The following is an 18896-nucleotide window of genomic DNA, read 5'->3' on the forward strand; positions in this document are numbered from 1 at the left end:
AGTGTCCCCAGTCTTTGTAGAGTTGACACCAGAAGATCCAGAAACATATAGCAGTCACTAGAATGTTACTGGTGATCACATCATCTAAGTCAGTGGTTCCCATCCCCCGGGCCACAGACCAGTACCAGTCCATGGGCCATTTGGTACCGGTTTGCAGAGAAAGAATAAATAACTTACATTATTTGTTTTATTTATATTTAAGTCTGAACGATGTTTTATTTTTTAAAAATGACCAGATTCCCTCTGTTACATTCGTCTAAGACTCACTCCTGACACTTGTCTCGGTCATGTGATACATTTATCCGTCCCACCCTAAAGGCCGGTCCGTGAAAATATTTTTTGACATTAAACCGGTCCGTGGCCCAAAAAAGGTTGGGGACTACTGCTCTAAGTAGAGTGACTGGCGAAGAAGGATCCTTGACAGTGGCCTGAGAAACCAACACTGCCCTGTGGTGCCACCTATCTGGTGAGAGGTGAATTCACTCCCTGGTCTCCCCAGGTAGGGCTGGATAGGTACTGACAATGTCTTGCTTTTTCTGTGATATTTCCCACCATTTTGGTTGGCCATCTGCTTTCTGTTTGCTGACTTTCTCCATGTGCAGAGTACAATGCAATTGATTAGCTCAGGGGTCGGGAACCTATGACTCGCGAGCCAGATGTGGCTCCTTTGATGGCTGCATCTGACTTGCAGACAAATCTTTAATAAAAAAAATAATAATAACGTTAAAAATATAAAACATTCTCATGTATTACAATCCATTTATTTCCTACCGCTCATGTTCATGGTTGCAGGTGGCTGGAGCCAATCACAGCTGTCCTCTGGGACAACACCAAATTTTTATTGGATAATGCATAACATACACGGGCCGTTGTATGGCTCTCACGGAATTACATTTTAAAATATATGGCGTTGTGGCTCTCTCAGCCAAAAAGGTTCCCGACCCCTGGATTAGCTCATGCATATTAATTAGCCCTACCTCTCCGGACACACTCAGGCCTCCTGATGTTACTCCCTGGGCTGGTGAACCCTACGGCCGCCGTGAGCGCCTTTGCCCACGTTTCTCTCTGAGCAGTGCTAACTCCCTCATTTCCAAGTTCTGGGAGGGCTGCCCTGGGCCGCCGCACCCCCAGCGGACACTGCCCTCTTCCACACTCAAAGGTTATCCTCTCCCATAGCCCCACCCCAGGTTTGTTTTCCACTAGCTCCCACCCCTAAGGTAAGGGCGGGGGCATGATAGGGCCTAGTGCATTTTTATACAAACTCTGGTAGGAACAGAGTCCTGCCTCCAACTTTCCCAGATCTGAGAACGTTCAGAACATAGCTCTTAGGATCTGGCCTCCCTCCAGGAGTCTATTTTAGGAATGTTTAAATTAAACACATTCAAGTCTCGCCAAGGAGGCAACGTTGCTAGAATCTGGAGAACCTTCTGGGGACCTGGCCCTCGTTTCTGGGTTTCTACTGTTCTAGCGGAGGAAATCGTAACCAGCCGTCTCTCTGGCCCGGAGAGGGACAGCCGTGGGCCCGGAATGTGGGCAGACCCCCGCAGACCCTCCGCGTGGTCGGGTCTCTGAGCCTGGTGGTCCCAGCAGGGAGGTGGCTCGCTTCCCCCGGAGAAACTGTCCTCGCTGTCCACGTGATGCGTGGGCAGAGCTCTGAACGAATTTATAAAGGAGAATCGTTTCTTAACACGCTAAACTCTGGAACCCTCTCTCAAAGGACCTTCTGGGGGGCCACCAGAGATGAAACATGTCACAGATGGAAGCAAAATTGATCAAAGTCATGCAGGTTGACAAAGTCAAGCAACTTGAGGGCAGGGGTGGCTTCTTTAAATATAGGAATAGCTAAATTTCAGTGGTCATCTCTCATGATATCAGATACCATTCGTTCTGAGGGTTTACCAGGCGTCAATCCTGACAGTGACACGGTCGGGTATTATTATTAGCAATATTTTATTTTTATTTCAGTGGTTTATATTCTATTGTTATGTGTATAGCCCTCATTTTTTACCAATAAAAAGGTTAAATGATTTGCCTAAGGCCACACAGCTCAGCAGTGGGCAGCGCTGGGATTTGAACCCAGGCCCCAGATAGTCTGCTGCCTTTAATTCCAGTTCCTCCTCTCCCACTGTACTCGCTCATGTGCCACAGCAGATGTAAATATTTATCGAATAGCTAACTGACTGCAATAAACTAAGCCATTTAAATAAACAAATGATTAAAGATGAAAAATAAGCATAAGCCCAGTTCATCAGAGTGAGCTGCTGCAGATCTTTATGGGTTGGATCTGAACAAGGGCACAAACAGTACCTTGTCTCAGGAGGAGATAAAATGCGGTGAGGAGTGGGAAGTCCCTCCTGCCATCTGTCCCGACACGTGCGAGGTACTAACATGGCCCAAGACTTCATCAAAAGGTGGGTCAGTCTTTAAAAATCATCCCACGCTCAATGTGGAATCTTGAATCGGATCCTGGTGTGTGAAAAGAAACAATGGAACATTAATGATAAAATTTGAATAAAGTCTGGAGTATATAGTTACCAGTCACATATCAATGTTGGTTTCTCAGTTTGGACAAACGTACCGTGATTGTGTGACTTTAACAATTGGGAAAGGGAGTGAATGGCATCCGGGAACTCTCTGTACTACCTTGGCTACTTTTCTACATATCAGAAATGATTCTGAAATTAAAAGTTTATTTTAAAAACATAATGCTGGCCCCGGCTGGCGGCTCAGTAGATAGAGCATCATCCTGGCACATGGATGTTCTGGGTTCAATCCCCAGTCAGGGCACAGAAGAGAAGTGACTATCTACTTCTCCCCCCCTCCGTCTCCCCCTTCTCTCCCTCTTCCCCTCCTGCAGCCAGTGGCTCAGTTGGTTTGAGCATTTGTTTGAGCATTGGCTCTGGGTGCTGAGGATAGCTCAGTTGGTTCTAGAGGTCAGCTTCAGGCTCTAAAAATAGCTCAATACTTGAGCATCAGCCCCAGACAGGGAGGCCAGGTGGATCCCAGTCAGGGAGCATGCAGAGTCTGCCTCACTATCTCCCCTTCTCTTATCTAAAAAAGAAACAAAACAAAACAAAAAGCATAATGCCATAGCAAGGTCTTAAGGATAAGTTGATGATAAGACACAGGTCTGCATATAAGAATGTAACCCAGAGCAAGCATTGCAAACTCATAAGCTTGCTAGGGCCGTCCAGACTGGTTGGGGGTTGGAAAACTCATGCTTCCCTAAAGGGACAGCCACCAGCAGGCTGTAGCTGAGACTGCCAAGCAGGAAACTGCGCCCCAGCTCCCCATTTGTTTTCAAATGAAGCTGGGAATCTGGACGTCACTCCTTGATGTCTCCTTATCATTTAAAGGTGGTTTCAATAACAAAATCTCTTCCTAGCAGAGGCAGAAAATGTCCGGGGGTCAAATACAACTCATGTTGCCGTTTTGCAACCTCTGAGCTAGAAGGGTTTAAAACACTCTTGGAAATCAAAAACAATAAAACAGCCACCACAAACCCTCTTGAAAGAGTCTATCCTTGGGAGCACCTTCCTGCTGCTCAGCTCAGGGACTGCTGGAGGTGGGAGGGGATATGAAGGCAGGAGAACCTGGGAGCTTGGCCAAGCCAGGGCCTGGGCCTCAGACTCCCTACTCCTTGGCTGTTCCTTGAAGGTCAAGGCCGTGGGCCACACAACCCAGGTGCCTGGGTGGAGTCCCTCTCTCTTGGTGACTCCTGCTCTGCTCCTACTGGCTTTAGGTCCTTTGGGGCACAAAGGTGCGTTGTTCTGTTCCCTTGATACCATTGCTTTTGGATGGCTCTCCCAGACACAGGATCCATAGGAAGTGCCGCTTTCTCTTGGATAGAGTTAAACCTTCCTGAAGACATTGCCCAGGGGCTGCTACTGACCTTCGTGTTTCCGCATCTTTAATTCCACAGGGTTTGGGGGAAAACTCTTTGCCTGGCCCTGTGAGTTGGGCTAAAAAAATCATTACAATTAAGCTCTTTTATCCAAATGTGTATTAAACACCAGCTTTGTTTATGCCGTCAATCTGAATCACCGTTGCCGATGGAGTCAGTTTTACATCAGGAAGCAGCTCAACAATAAAGGCTGTTTTCCCAAATGTGGCTGCTTTTGAGAATCCCGTGGAGGAATTCCTTAAAAATCGACATTCCCGGGAGTTAGACTCCAGAGGTTTTGATTCAGAGGATTGTCCCTGGGGCCAAGAAGATGAGTATATGTATCGCATATGCGTATATGTATCTGTGAGGGATTATAATCGTCAAACAGCCAGCCGTATCTGGGAACCCCCGGCCTGGGGACAGGGAACGTTTGGGCAGCAGCTGTGCGCTTTGCATGTGGGTGGTACAAAGGAATGTGTGTCTTTTTTTGTGTAGAGTGTATACAGCAGGGAGCTCCCACACAGCACTTTTTATGAAGAGGATCAGTTTCTCATTTCCTGCAGCCCTTGTCATTACCAGGGGGCTGATAGTGGGGCCCCACACAGAGTGTGTAAGGACTGAGTGTGAAGCCAGGCGCCCCACTTCCAAGCAGGTATTTGGCACTTCCTGGCTCTGAGACCCTGGGCAAGTGGTTTTCTCCCCCTCCTCTCAGGCTCAGTAAAACACTGACAGTGGAAGTCTTGATTAGAGAAAGAGACAGAGGCACCACTAACCTGGTAATAGGACATTTGTCAAACATGGTAGAGGTGTGGTGCTTTAGGGTGACAGCCTTGTGCTGGGGCATCTATCCATCAGGCAAAATGTTGGTATATCACTCATTTATTCATTCACTTCATGTTTTCTGAGCATCCGCCATGAGTCAGGGGTTGGGATGCACCAGTGAATAAGACCACACTGGCCCTTAGAGCATTCAGTGGGAAGCCAAGAAATCAAACTGGAAAATCAACTGTGTTTCAATACAAAAACAGCTACAAGAGGCCTGACCTGTGGTGGCGCAGTGGATAAAGCGTCGACCTGGAAATGCTGAGGTTGCCGGTTCGAAACCCTGGGCTTGCCTGGTCAAGGCACATATGGGAGTTGATGCTTCCAGCTCCTCCCTCCTGTCTCTCTCTCCTCTCTCTCTCTGTCTCTCTCTCCTCTCTAAAATGAATAAATAAAAATAAATAAATAAAAATTATTAAAAGAAAATAAAATAAATTTTAGAAAAAAAAAAAAACCAGCTACAAGAGGGGCGTGCACAGAGGGTCAGGTAACGTTGCTCACCCCACGGTGGCCCTCACAGAATCTGGTTGTCGTTGCAGATTGGCAAGATCGACGCTGGTTCTCATTCCTTTACTGGGCGTCCACGAGATCCTCTTCTCTTTTATCACTGATGACCAAGTTCAAGGATTTTCGAAACGTATACGACTCTTTGTGCAGTTGACTCTGAGCTCCTTCCATGTAAGTAGGCGTCCGAACCAGGGCGCCCTGCCTTTGGAGAAAACAACATGCCCTTGGTCCAGACAGACCCCGAATTGAGAAAAGCCCACAGGTAGAAAGGAGGGTTCTAGAATCAGCAGGCTTTATCAGCGAGAGCCTTTGGCATTGGAAGGGTGCGTCGATGGAAATGTTGCCTTAATCCTGCCAGCATGGTGTGGTGACTAAGAAGGAAAAAATGGTCTGTTTCCTAGGCTATAATCATTGGTGTGACTCATGATCACATCAACTGTGAGTGTCACCCTGAAGCCTTTTATTAAGTGCCTATTTTGGCTGGGTTCTCTGCAGAGCAGGGCACAGAATGAACATTGTGTATGTGTCAGGTGATGTACTCGAACACAAGTGAATAGGGACCAGTGAGTTGAGATCAGGAGGCTCTTGAACCTTGAAAGGTGTGTGGAGGCTGAAACAAGAACCAGGAGACCAGCTGTGGTTAATTTACCTGGATATTTTAATCATCCAGTGCTTGAATTGCTGTGCTTTGTTCAGTAAGCTTTAAATGACAGTAATCATTGTCCTCATGAGTCTGGGGGTCAGAAATCCAGGGAGGACCTGACGAGGATGGGTCGCCTCTGCTCCACGTGACGCCTCCTGGGGCTGGGACCTCCAAGAGGGCGTCTCCACTCACGTGCCTGGTGCCTAAGCTGGAAAGGGCTCGCATGGCTAGGACTGGCTGCAGTGGCTTCATCGGGGTCAAGTATCTCGAGCTCTGTTTTTCACTGTCAACTACAATCCTCAGTCCCACGCAGTCTTAGGGCCTCTCACTTGCTGCAGGCCCTCTCCTCCTGGTTTCTCTAGAAGAGTAGCGAAACTTCTCATGTGGAAGCTCAGGGCTCACAAGAGCACAGAAGCAGGAACTTCCAGGCCTTCTCAATGCCTAGGCCTGGCACTTGCCATCATGATCCATGACCTGGCACTTGCCATCATGACATAGCTAATGCAATGTACTCTTTTTTTTTTTTTTTTTTTTTTACAGAGAGAGAGTCAGAGAGAGGGATAGATGGGGGCAGACAGACAGGAACGGAGAGAGATGAGAAGCACCAATCATTAGTTTTTCGTTACGACACCTTAGTTGTTCATTGATTGCTTTCTCATATGTGCCTTGACCATGGGGCTACAGCTGACCGAGTAACCCCTTGCTCGAGCCAGCGACCTTGGGTCCAAGCTGGTGAGCTTTTGCTCAAACCAGATGAGCCCGCGCTCAAGCTGGCAACCTCGGGGACTCGAACCTGGGTCCTCTGCATCCCAGTCCGACGCTCTATCCACTGCACTACTGCCTGGTCAGGCTGCAATTTACTCTTTAAAGCAAGTTGCAGACCCAGCCTGGATTAAAGGGGAGGAGACCGCACATGGCATAAAAGCTGGGAGGCGTGGCTCGTTAACACAGGCCACTAATGCAAAAGACCACCACAAACAGTGTGGACACAAGAAAAGGTCCCGCACGTAGTAATATTGGGATTAAAAATCTTAAAATGCCAGAATGGAGAAGAGAGGGAGCTTGGCAAAGTCTTATCTGCCAAAAGCAAATATAAAATTGGATTAAAATGTTAATAACATCCATTTCAGGACCTTGGAAACTGACCAAAGGCATACAAGGATTGAGAAGAGTTGATTCAAGGAAAATTACTGATCCTGAGTAAGAACAGTGGGACTCTGAGTTGTTTCTTGTTGTTGAGACTGTTCATGTCCTCCAGTCGCTCCTCCATCAATGAGCAGATTCTGTTGAAAACTAGCAGCTTCACTGAATAAAGAGGCTGACTTGATATATTAGATCAGAGAGAGTAACAAACCCACACCCCTGGGCATTTTCAGATACAGGAATGATCTTAGTGGGTAAAGGACAAGGAAAGACAAGCCACAGGAGAGGACTGTGGTCCCAGATGGGACAGAGAGGCTCAATATCAGATTAAGGTGGAGGAGGAAAGCATCAGTGAACTTGAAGATAGTTCAGTTATGGTTACACAGTCTGAGAAACAGAAAAAAAAAAATAAAGAAAGAAAAATAACAGAGCTGCAGGGGTCTCTGTAATGCCATCAGGAAAATCAATATACAAATAGGGGAGTCCCAAGAAGGAGAAGAGAGATAGAAAAAAAGTAGGAAGATTATTTGGAGACATGATGGTTGAAAACGTCCCAAATTTGATGAAGAATGGAGATCTAGGCATCCATCCAGGAAATTCAATGAGCTCCAAGTAGGATAAAACAAAGAGATTCATATTATGGTTAAACTGTTAGAAATCAAACACAAAAAGAAAATCCTGAAAGTAACAAGAGAAAAGTGATTCACTACACACGGGGACCAACAATCCAATCCTAGCTGACTATGATCAGAAGCAGTGGAGTCCAGAAAGCAATGATATGGCATAATCAAAATGCTGAAAGAAAATAATTCAACCAAGAATCCTCTATTTAGCAAAATTATGTGTCAAGATTAAGTCAAAATAAAGGTATATCCCCCTCCAATAAAAAAGCAAGACTAAGAGAATTTATTGCTAGCCAACGCTCCTTATGGGAAGTATCCAGAGAAATCTGTCTGGCTGGAAGGAAATGACTCTAATCAGTAACTCAAACCCACAGAGAAAAGCACTAGAAAAGCTAAACACATAGGTCAATATGAAAACTATAAATATATTTTTCTCTTTTATTGAATTGATTTTAAGGATATAAGATTGCATAAAACAATTATAAACTGTTATTGTTACAAGCTGTATTATATAAAGATCTAGTATATTATGAACAATAATAACACAAAAGAACAAGGAGGAGTTAGAGCTGTATGGGAGGTAAGTTTCTATCGTTTACCAGAATTGTTAGTATTCATAAGAAATAGATTATGATAAATTAAGATGCATGTTGTAACCTCTATTACAAACACTAGGAAAATAACTCAAAAAATATAGTAAGCAAACCAGCAGCGGAATTGAAATGGTACTCTAGAAAATATGTTTGCCACCAAACACTTTCAATCTCATTGACTCCTCACGTTACCTTGTGAGGGAGAAATTATAGTACCGTGTTAAAAATGAAGGAACTGAAGCTCTGGCTGGGTAGCTCAGTTGGTTAGAATGTTGTCCTGCTACGCCAAAGTTGCAAGTTCCATCCCCGGTCAGGGCACATACAAGAATCAACCAATGAATGCAAAAATAAGTGGAACAACGAATCTCTCTCTCTTTCTCTCTCTCTCTTTTCCTCCCTTTCTAAAATCAATCAATCAATATATATTTTTAAATGACGGAACTGAGGCTCAGATGAGAACTTGAAGACACTAACAGGTGCTGGAGATGAGATTTGCATGTGGCGGTTAAGCCCTTGTTTATAGCCATTACGCCAGCTTGCCCCTCAGGTGCCCATGAGGGTCAGAACCAGGAGACAGCAGATTCTCTATCAGAGTCTTAAGGACACCTTACCAGACAGGTCAGGTGCTGTTGTTCTGGGGACGGAGTGGAGACAATGTGTCTGTCCACTGCACTCCTGAGAGGCCAAGGACACAGAGCCTGAGGCATCATCGGAGCAGTTGGGCAAAGGCTGTTTTTTCCTCCTAATAGAGCTGAATTTCGTGCAGTTTGAACTGAGACAGAGGACCAATCAGTAACTTTTTTTTTTATTATGAAACCATGTTAAATTCATGCCAATCATTTGGGAGATTTCAAAATCCAAGGTTTAGTAATTTGAGTTTCCTATGTTGTTCGGTCTTAATCTTCTTTAAAAGATAAGCCCAAAATAGAAAACAACGTCACAAAGCTGCAGCTATTATATCAGTAATATTCGGTGGCCTTTTCCCCCCTAAGGGACAGATTTCTGAGAAGGAATTCTTGTCTACCATACTCATCTGTCAAGGGAGTGTATTTTGGGTCATGTATTGCTATACAGTGGGCTACCCCCAAACTTCCCGGCTTAAAGCAGTAACCATGACATTATCTTTAATGATTCCATGAGCTGGGCTAGCTGGACTCAGCGGAGTGGTCCTTTGAATCCATGTAGTTTTTGGCTGAGGCTGCAGACACTTAAAAGCTTGATTGGTTGAAACATCCAAGATGACTCATTCACATGGCTAGACATTGATCTGGGTGGTTGGCTGAGCTCAGCTGAAGCTGTCATTTAGAGTCTCATTTCCCCTCCATGTGGCCTTTCCATATACCTTGGCATCTCCCAACCATGGCAGCTGGACTCTCAGAGCATCCCCAGACCAAATGTTCTAGGAGAGAGAAAGTAGAAACTTCCAAACTTTTTTGAGGCATGGGCTTTGAAGTCCCAGAATGTCATTTTACCACATTGCATCGGTAGAAGGAGTCACAAGTTCATCCCACATTCAAGGAGAAAATAAGGTTGACCTCTTGATGGGAAGAGTAGCGTCTGCCTACAGGGAGGGGAGGAATCGTTGGGGCCATCTCGGAGACTCGGTGTCACACTGGGTCATTGGGTTCTACAGCCAGATGGGGCTCTGCTCACCACCGTGCAACACGGAGGGATGTGAGCGAGCAGAGTGGATCTGCAGACCGAGCCAGGAAACGCACTGAGAGGGCTTGTGCATGGTCAGAGGTCTCCCACTGTCTGGACCCCCTGCGCTGTTCCCTCCCGTCCCACCAGGCAGAGGTGAGGATGTGGATGGGCAGATGCATGGCGGTGTATTTGGTGCATCATATTGTAGCGAAATCAGCAGGAATCCACACTGAATCGAGCAGCTCCTTCTCTTGCTGCTTCGGAGGGTCCTTCACTCTCCTGAGGGCTTCTTGCTCAGCGATTTTCATTTCTTTTTCTTTTTGGTTTTTAATTTAGAAATTAAGTGTAATGGGCTGACATAAGTTTCAGGTAAACACTTCCATAGCATTTGAACTGTTGCTTGCGTAGTGATTTTCACCATCAAAGAACCTTTGGAGAGACGGCCGAGTGGTGGTGACGTGTGTTCTGTGGGACCTCTCCCTTCACACACGCTTTATCTAAGGATGAGAGTGAACCGGATTCCGGGATGTTCCTGGAACAGTGAGTCGAGGACCCGAGGGAATGAAAGACGCGTTCGAGGTGCAGAACCCTATTTCAGCTAACTCATTTATGAGAATTTGCCCAGAGGCAAACACTACTAGATCTGCCAACTACACAGGGCACTTGTGAACCTCCAATGAGATTGCATGTGTGAAAATGATTAACCGGTACCGCCGTGCCCTTGTGTGGGAGCTACAGCTTTGGGATATCTAGAAAAATACCACACTGGGTAGGGAGAATCCAAGCATTTGATTGATGTAGTGATAACCGGTTGGTAGAGTGCTGGCTCCCGTGAGGCGGATCATAAAAATCTTCCCCCAGGGCAACATTCTAGAATTCCTTTCCAATATCATCATTTTTACCAGTGCTGTGCTCCCTCTCCAGCAGCAGGGTCCAGAGAAATAGTATTAAGAGAAATGGGACCAGTCAACCTGCCCTGTGACCTTCACGTTGGAATGTGATTTTTCCTTGTGAATTCTGGCGTTTTAAGAGATGCTTCCCATAAACACTCAAGTAATTGGGTCCTGTACGCGTATCCAGCTTCAAAGAATTAGACACACAGCCCAAGTGCTACAGACCCTCCCCTCACAGAGAAAATCCTGGCGTTTAGGTGATCACGTGTGACTGTTTAACAAATCAGGAGAAGCAGGAGTCTGGAAAAACAGTGGAAACAAACATTTATTAAAGCATCTTTGATGCCAGACCTCTGACAGTTAAGGAGTGAATCCAGAAAAAATTTTCCAACCTCAAGAGATGATCCCTTAATTGAAACTTCCCTGACACAAATCTTTTGTCATTGAAAATGCCGTATGAAGGTGGCCTGTTGTTCTCATTGTGATCCTTGCGTCAGCAATCCTAAATAACTAGGAAGAGAACAGAAAGAAATGGTCCTATCATATTTTGCAATGTACAAGGCAAGACTCTTTTAGTTGTAAGTGACAGAAACCTAACTCATTCATTTATTCACTCATTTGTTCCCTTATTCACTCAACAGATATTGTTCAGCTCATTTGTTTATTTCAGGTTCTGGAGATCTGGCAGGGATAAGACTAAAGAAGGATGCTAGTCTTGTTTGGGGGGGAGGAACAGATAATAACCACGTTGATAAATAAATAATATGCTCTGGTGTTGTGAAAAATATCAAATGGGGTCCTGTGATGGTGACGAGAGTGCTCACCAGAGATTAGGTGGTCAGGAAAGACCTCTCCATTAGGTAATATTTGAGCTAAGACCTGAGCTATTTATTTATTTATTTTTTGTATTTTTCTGAAGTTGGAAATGGGGAAGCAGTCAGACTCCCGCATGCACCCCACCAGGGGGTGATGCTCTGCCCATCTGGGGTGTCGCTCTGATGCAACCAGAGCCATTCTAGCGCCTGAGGCAGAGGCCATAGAGCCATCCCAGCGCCCGGGCCATCTTTGCTCCAATGGAGCCTTGGCTGCAGGAGAGGAAGAGAGAGACAGAGAGGAAGGAGAGGGGGAGGGGTGGAGAAGCAAATGGGCGCTTCTCCTGTGTGCCCTGGCTGGGAATTGAACCCGGGACTCCTGCACGACAGGCTGATGCTCTACCACTGAGCCAACTGGCCAGGGCCAAGACCTGAGTTTTGATAAGTAAGTTAGGCAGAGATTTGAAAGAGGAAAGATTCATTAAACAAAAAGTAAAAAGGAACCTGAGGAAGAAGCCGGCAATGGTAGCTGGTTTCCAATGTGGCTCCCAGTGATCTTTGTCTCCTGGTATCCACAGTTTTGTGTAGACCTCTCTCACACTGAAGAAGGTGATATGGATGACCACTAAAGTATTGTGGACATGAAGGTATGTGGCTTTTCAGGGCAGGTCAGAAAGCAGTGTGGCTTCTGCCTCGATCCCTTGAATTGTCCCCTCTGGGGGCAGCCAGCTGCCATGTCAGGACGACACTCAAGCAGCTCTATGGAGAGAGACCGAGGCCTCTACCAACAACCAGCACCAACTTGCCAGCCATGTGAGCCATCGTGGGAGCAGGTCGAGCCTTCAGGTGACGGAGCTTCCAATCAATATCTTGACGGCACCCTGAGCAATGAGTCCGAGCCAGACTTCCCAGCTCGGCCGCCGCCAGATCCGTGGCCCGTGGGAAGTTTGGGGGATGATACATCTTTATTGTTCTGGTCCTCTACGTTATACAGCGGCAGACAACTAACACGTGAGCCCGAGAGGCTGGAGGACGCCAGAGGCCCGCATGGCTGGGACCCAGTGGCTGGGGAAGTGCGGTGAAGATGGTGTCAGGGACCCAGACAGAGCCCAGATCCCCTTAGTGACTTTTGTGCTTCAGTTTTATTTTAATCTAAGTGTGATGAGAAACCACTGGTGTGAAAGCATCTATCTTCTCAAGAGAAATATTTTGACAAGAGAAAGGGGTATTCACGATCTCACATAAAGGAAAATGTCAGAGACAGGCCTGGCCGGGTCCAGATACTCAAACAATACCATCAGAACTCTGCCTCTCCCCATCTGCTTTTCCCTCTGTTGGCTTCGTTCTCAGGCGGGCTTGCCCCGTGTTGATGGCGAGATGCCAGATGTATCTCCAGGCTAACTTGGGCCAGAAAGTTGGCACAGCCAGGGAAGGGAGTACAGCCCTCTCTTCTTTCCCAGTGAAAAGAACTCAGGTTGGCCCTGCTTGGGTCACGTGACCATACGGGCTGGCTATTTTGTGTGGACGGCCATCCTAGAACATGGGGACCACATGATTGACCTTGATAGAAGCCGAGGTAGGAGAGGGTCAGTGTCCAAAAGGAGAGGACTCAAGTGAGGCAATAAGTTAGCCAGCAGCCTCTGTGGCCAAGTAGAAATGGGTCAATGACCTTGCATGGCATTTGTGTAGTGGAATGAATGATACAAGGTCCTTGGGATTTAACGTTCATCGACTTATAAGCACCTAAGCAAACACCCAGGCTGGTACGCGTGGCGGCTGTCGTGGAAATCCAAGTTACGCAATATGACTAACTCTAGTCAAGGCAAGCGGTGTCGTTGTCCGCTTCCCCGGGGGTTACCAGGACTGGGGCAGACCGTGGGGCTTTCCGAGAAACTCGCAGACACATCTTCCATTAGGATCAAAGTTCACGCCTCTTCTTCTTTTTCGTTCCAGGGACTGCTTGTGGCCTTGCAGTATTGCTTTGCCAACGGAGAGGTATGTTTTCCACACTGTCATACCAGCTTCTGGTGGGGCTGGGCTGGCATCCTGCCGCCCCCAGGTTTCCGTGTTTCTATGAGGGCACCATGTGGGATTGTGCCATGGGGCAGATCTGTGAGCCTCCAGGGGCAGGGGCAGGAGGCAGCTTAGATAAGTGGGCAGAGGAGATGGGATGAGTGTCAGGAAGCTGGGAACCCAATCGTGGCCCGGCTGGGGACATGCGGGGAGCCTTGGTGCGAGACAGGAAACAAGCTAGAACTTGGCGTCCAAACATCTGAGCTCAAGCACTAAGGACCTCTGGGTTAGTCAGGTCTCTGTGGCTCTTTGACCCTCAGTTTTCTCAAATGTAAAGTGGGAAAAATGACTGTCCCTACCTTTTACTGTTGCCCTGGGCATGTTGAGCCCATGGCAAAGGCCCGATACCTGATAACTATGATTGTTTTTATTATGAATATCATTGCATGCCCCCAGCCAGCTTTCTGCTGCTCTGGTGAGAGGCTTGGAAGGGGCAGGGGCAGAGGCAGAGGCCAGGGCAGTTTTCTCCCGACCTCAGGAGTTGGTGAGACTTCCAGTCCCCTTTCCGTCCCCTCCTGCTAGAGTAAGCTTCCCGACAGCAAGCCCTCTTCCGTCTTGCTCAGGGTTGCTTCTTCCGTATCTTCACCCAAGGGGCTCCTTCATCCATCACTTGAGCCTCAAACGCCCCCTCGACCTAGTCCTTTCCGTTTCCTTTCTGTTCATCCATATCTCAAATTATGTCTCCTCGCCCCGTTGTCCTGCTTAATGGACGCACGGTGCCAGTACCATCTGCCATGCTTGCAAGTATTGGTTCGCTCTGCTTTGCTCATCTCCCCCGATTAGCAGAGAAGTTTCCCACGCCATAGATGTTTGTTGAGTGGCTGGGTGAGGGACCAATGAGCGGGAGACAGTAAGCCCCGCCCTCTCCTCCCCGGCAGGTGAAGGCGGAGCTGTGGAAGCACTGGGGCCGCTTCCTGCTGGCCCACCACTCAGGCTGCAGAGCCTGGTTCCTGCAGAAGAACTTCCCGTTCCTGGGGAAATGGTCCAAGAAGCTTTCCAGGAAAGACGGCGGCAGGACGCTGCAGAAGCCGCAGTCCGCACCTGGCCGTGGTGGGCAGCGCCTGCAGATGTGTGTGCAGGGCCAGGGCGGGCCGGGCACCCAGTCCCCCCGGGGCCACGCCGCCTGGCGTTGGGGCAGCGTGTCCGAGAGCAGCGAGGGGGACTTCACCCTGGCCCACACCATGGAGGAGGTTCTCGAGGAGAGTGAGATCTAGGCGGGTGCCACGCGCTGGCTCTGCCCCTCGGGGACCCCTGAGACGGCGGAGGGAGGAGGAGGAGGCCAAGCCGGACGCTTTTCAGGGGTTGCGGTCATGACAGTTGGCTCTCGTGCGCTAGGTCCACTTTGATATGAAGTCTGTCTGGAGGTTCTTCATGTTCTATGTGAGGTTGCGTGAGAACTCACTGCTTCTGCCTGCCATTGTAATCCTAACGACCCCCACTGGGGTATCTTCCAGAAGGACCACCAGCCTCTGGGGCTGACCCCTAAACTCAGGTGAATGGAGCCCCAAGGTAGAGACAGGTGTCTGTTCCGAGCTGGAGAGCAGCCGGTACCTCCTCCTCGACCCTGCACGGCGCAGGGTTTCCATCTCAGCTGGGTTAGGATGGAAAGGCCACCTGGGAAGTGTTTGCTAAGCAAGCTTGACTCCTGGAAGAGTCTAAGAACGATGGCCCATGATGGGAGCGTGTAACAAGCGTCCAGGTAACGCTGATGCAAGCGCAGGGTGTGCAGGGGCTGGAAGCCCACTGAGCTGGCCAGTGGCAGGGGGAAGCCGGAGGTGTTCCGAATGCTGCAGCTCAGCGCCCAACCCCGCGCTGCCCACAGAACCGGACCCGTTTCCATCTCTCCTCCTTCTCTCTTGTCATGTCTCTCCTTCCTATGGGCATCCCAGCTCTTCATCCATGGTCAGCAGACGTTCTCACTGGTTTGTAACAGCCCCCTCCCTCCTCTCAGGGTGGCCCCAGCTCCAAGACACCCCTGAATGTCGCCATTAATCTTATCTGAGCTTGGCTGCTTCGAGCCTCAATGCCTCACCATTGTCTGCCGTTTTTGGTTTGCATGGACACACTGATGCTCCAGGAGGTTTGCCCACTGCTCTACCCGACCCTAGTCCCCACTGATAAGAATGCCACTCTCTGTGCGGAAATGGATGTTGAATGCTGGAGGGGCCCAGGTAAAGCCCGGGCTGGTCTGACAGGCCGTGGGCATCACTGAGGGTCCCGGCCTGTGGGGCAGGTGTGGCCCGGGAGGAATTAGAGTGGCGCTCCAGACCCTGAGAAGTGGGCGTGTCTGGAGGCTGAGGAGGACCCAGGTGACTACGGTCAAGCTCGGAGGCTGAAGCTACAAGACAATCAAAGAAGGAACAGCCTATGGAAATGGGGTGTTAATGCCCAGGAATGTTGCTTAAAAAAAAAAATTAAACGCAAATTTTATTAAGTACTCCCAATTACATATTTCAAATTTCTTGAGTGGAATAGAACCATTTTGAACTGGAGAGACGGCACAGATGAACCCGGATAGCTCTTGGAACCCCAGCTTTACTGAGAGAACAAAGCCTCTGCGAACCGCATCACCCTTACAGAACAGGGCGAAAATGTATCCCCTCCCTCCCACTGGCAATAGCTATTTCCTAAAGGAATGCTACTTTAAGTTCATTAAAAATGGGATGGAAATGGGGAGAGACAGTCAGACAGACTCCCGCATGCGCCTGACCGGGATCCACCCGGCACGCCCACCAGGGGCGATGCTCTGCCCACCAGGGGGCGATGCTCTGCCCCTCTGGGGGGTCGCTCTGCCGCGACCAGGAGCCACTCTAGCGTCTGGGGCAGAGGCCAAGGAGCCATCTTTGCTCCAATGGAGCCTTGGCTGCGGGAGGGGAAGGGAGAGACAGAGAGGAAGGAGGGGGTGGGAGTGGAGAAGCAAATGGGCGCTTCTCCTATGTGCCCTGGCCGGGAATCGAACTCCGGTCCTCCCGCATGCCAGGCCGACGCTCTACCGCTGAGCCGACCAGGGCCAGGATCCTCTCTTTAGACTGGAATGTTGCTCTTACAATGTGTAACTTGTGCGTGCATGTGGGCGGGGCATGTTGCCATGGGACTAAGCGCGGCCTGCGATTAGAGAGGGCTGCGTGTCAGTCCTCAAGTAGGGTTGCCAGATTTAGCAAGGAAAACTACAGGGTGCTCCATTCAATCTGAACTCCAGATAAACAAATAACTTGCTTGTGTAAGTATATCCCATGGGGCGTGCTTTATTTAAAATTCAATTTTGACTGTGTCTCCTGTCTTTTACCTGGCAACCCTCTTTGCAAGGATACTTTGCAGTAGGATCGGAACTAGAGGCAAGTGAGGGTGTAACATTGAAGAGGATATTTAAAAAAATAACCTGAATTGTCAAGATCAGTAATATTTTAATGCAATATAATATAATATTTATATATATATCATGTATATATATATATATACATCATGTATATATATATATATATATATATATATATACATGATCCTAAACTACAGCTTGCAGACCATTAGATAATGTTTTATTGAAACCGGGGCAGGGATGAGGGGAAAGAAGTTAGGCCCACTCACACAAATGCACCATCGGTTCCTGGCTTTACTTAACATGTTGATATTCCGCTCATTTATGGACTTTTCATCACTGATTGTTATCTTTTAGCTAGTGCATGGAGATATTTATTTTGATCACTGAGTGTTTCGCCCCTCCCCCTTGCCTTTGGCACCCGAGGCCCGGCTCACCTTGCCCTCACCCTCGTCCTGGCTCCGCTCTGCCCCCGCTCTGCCCCCGCTCTGCCCAGGGGGAAACTGACACAAGGCCTTGGGCAAGTGCACAGCGCAGGTTTGTTTTCTGAAGTGCAGGTTATCCACAATTCAACTGTCAAATCCGATGTCCTAATTTTTCCTTTCTGCAAAATGTCCCTTTCCTCAAGAGCCTATTAGCTTCTAGAAAGCGGGGCCAGCTTGTAGTCCCAGTGTGTACCCAGCACAGCTGGACCAGGGTCAGTGCTCGGTACACACACTGTTGAATGACACAGGACAGGAATGTCTTGGGAGCATTAGATGCTGGGGGAGGGGGTCATTTACCCAGGACCCTGTCATTCATAGGAAAAGGAAGTTGTTTTCTTCATAGCATTTGTAAATATGTCCTGCCCCCCTCACTCCACAAATTGGGTGGCATAGGCACACCACTTGCTCTTGTCCTGCTAATGATTAAAAGAACAAGTTTATTTACTTGGCTTTGTATTATGTTGATTCTTTTACATTGGTTTCTCGCTGGAACTGGAGGTCTCTCATGCCCAAGAAAATCCAGTGCCCTGTTCCTGGCATGAAGCGACCTGTTGGTGAATCTGTAGGGATGCTGAGAAATACCTGAGGGGCACCACACAAGAGCTGGGGTCCTGTGAGAGCAGGTGGCAGCAGGGGACTGGCAGTTTGGTTTATTGTTCTGGGTGAGGCCCATTTCTCCCCATGAGTTTTCATGTACATGAGGAAGCGGAAATTTAGACATGAAGTGACTTCCCAAAGTGCACATGGTGGACATCTATTTTTATAATCCATCCCTCTTATACTAATAGCAACCAAATTTTCCTCTTGGAAACCTCACATCTCCCACTCTTGGTCCCTGAAGTTAGATTGTCCCAACTCCATCCTCAGCCCCAACAATGGGTATGAAAACCCACCTGGCCGGTCTGAGCCTGATGTCCTGCTGGCACCGGACATTGGGTCAGGGATGGGCATATAACCAAATCAGAGACAGCCCTGGGATTGTGGCTCAGGCTCACGAGAGAAAGGCGTTTTCTCTTTCCTACTGAAATTAGAACCATCCAGTCAGCCTGGATCTGCTGGTAGCCATCTCGCCAGCATGGGGCGAAGCTCCCTGAAAACAGCCACCAGCAGCAAGCAGACCCAGGAGGTGGAGAAAGAGCCCTGAGATGTTACTGGGGTCCTCGGACTGAGCAAGACCTAGGGCTCCTGCTGCTCCTGGAATGTCAGTGTCACGAGCCGGTCAGTTCCTATTTGTGCCCCAGCAACCCTGTTGTGTCTTCTGTCCCTTGCATCTGGAAGAGTCTTGATGACATCTCACCACCACCTTTCCCTCTTTAGTCAGGTTGAACTTTACACTGATTCTGGGCTCTCCAGCCATCTTCCCCACGGTGGCCCTAGAGAGCTGCTGTACAGGACCCCTGCCCCAGCAGCCCCGCCACCCCGAGCTAACACGAGATGTGCTAATTATGTTACCACT

At 48.4% G+C, this 18896-nt stretch overlaps 1 protein-coding gene and 1 non-coding gene across 2 annotated transcripts in view; one reads left to right on the forward strand and one right to left on the reverse strand.

Annotated features, from left to right (window-relative positions):
• The window catches only part of GLP2R (glucagon like peptide 2 receptor), a 50559-nt gene extending 34772 nt beyond the window's left edge, over positions 1 to 15787 (forward strand). The window contains exons 11-13 of the mRNA XM_066254588.1: positions 5248 to 5386; positions 13520 to 13561; positions 14518 to 15787. Coding sequence (XP_066110685.1) covers positions 5248 to 5386; positions 13520 to 13561; positions 14518 to 14853 — 517 coding nt within the window. The 3' untranslated portion in view covers positions 14854 to 15787. The remainder of the gene's footprint in view (positions 1 to 5247; positions 5387 to 13519; positions 13562 to 14517) is intronic.
• TRNAD-GUC (transfer RNA aspartic acid (anticodon GUC)) lies at positions 11916 to 11991 on the reverse strand. The gene has a single exon. It is a non-coding gene; the product is annotated as a tRNA-Asp (tRNA).
• Positions 15788 to 18896: the final 3109 nt, after the last annotated feature.

The sequence above is a fragment of the Saccopteryx bilineata genome, chromosome 2, assembly GCF_036850765.1.
Source record: "Saccopteryx bilineata isolate mSacBil1 chromosome 2, mSacBil1_pri_phased_curated, whole genome shotgun sequence".
In the NCBI taxonomy this organism is placed as follows: Eukaryota; Metazoa; Chordata; class Mammalia; order Chiroptera; family Emballonuridae; genus Saccopteryx; species Saccopteryx bilineata.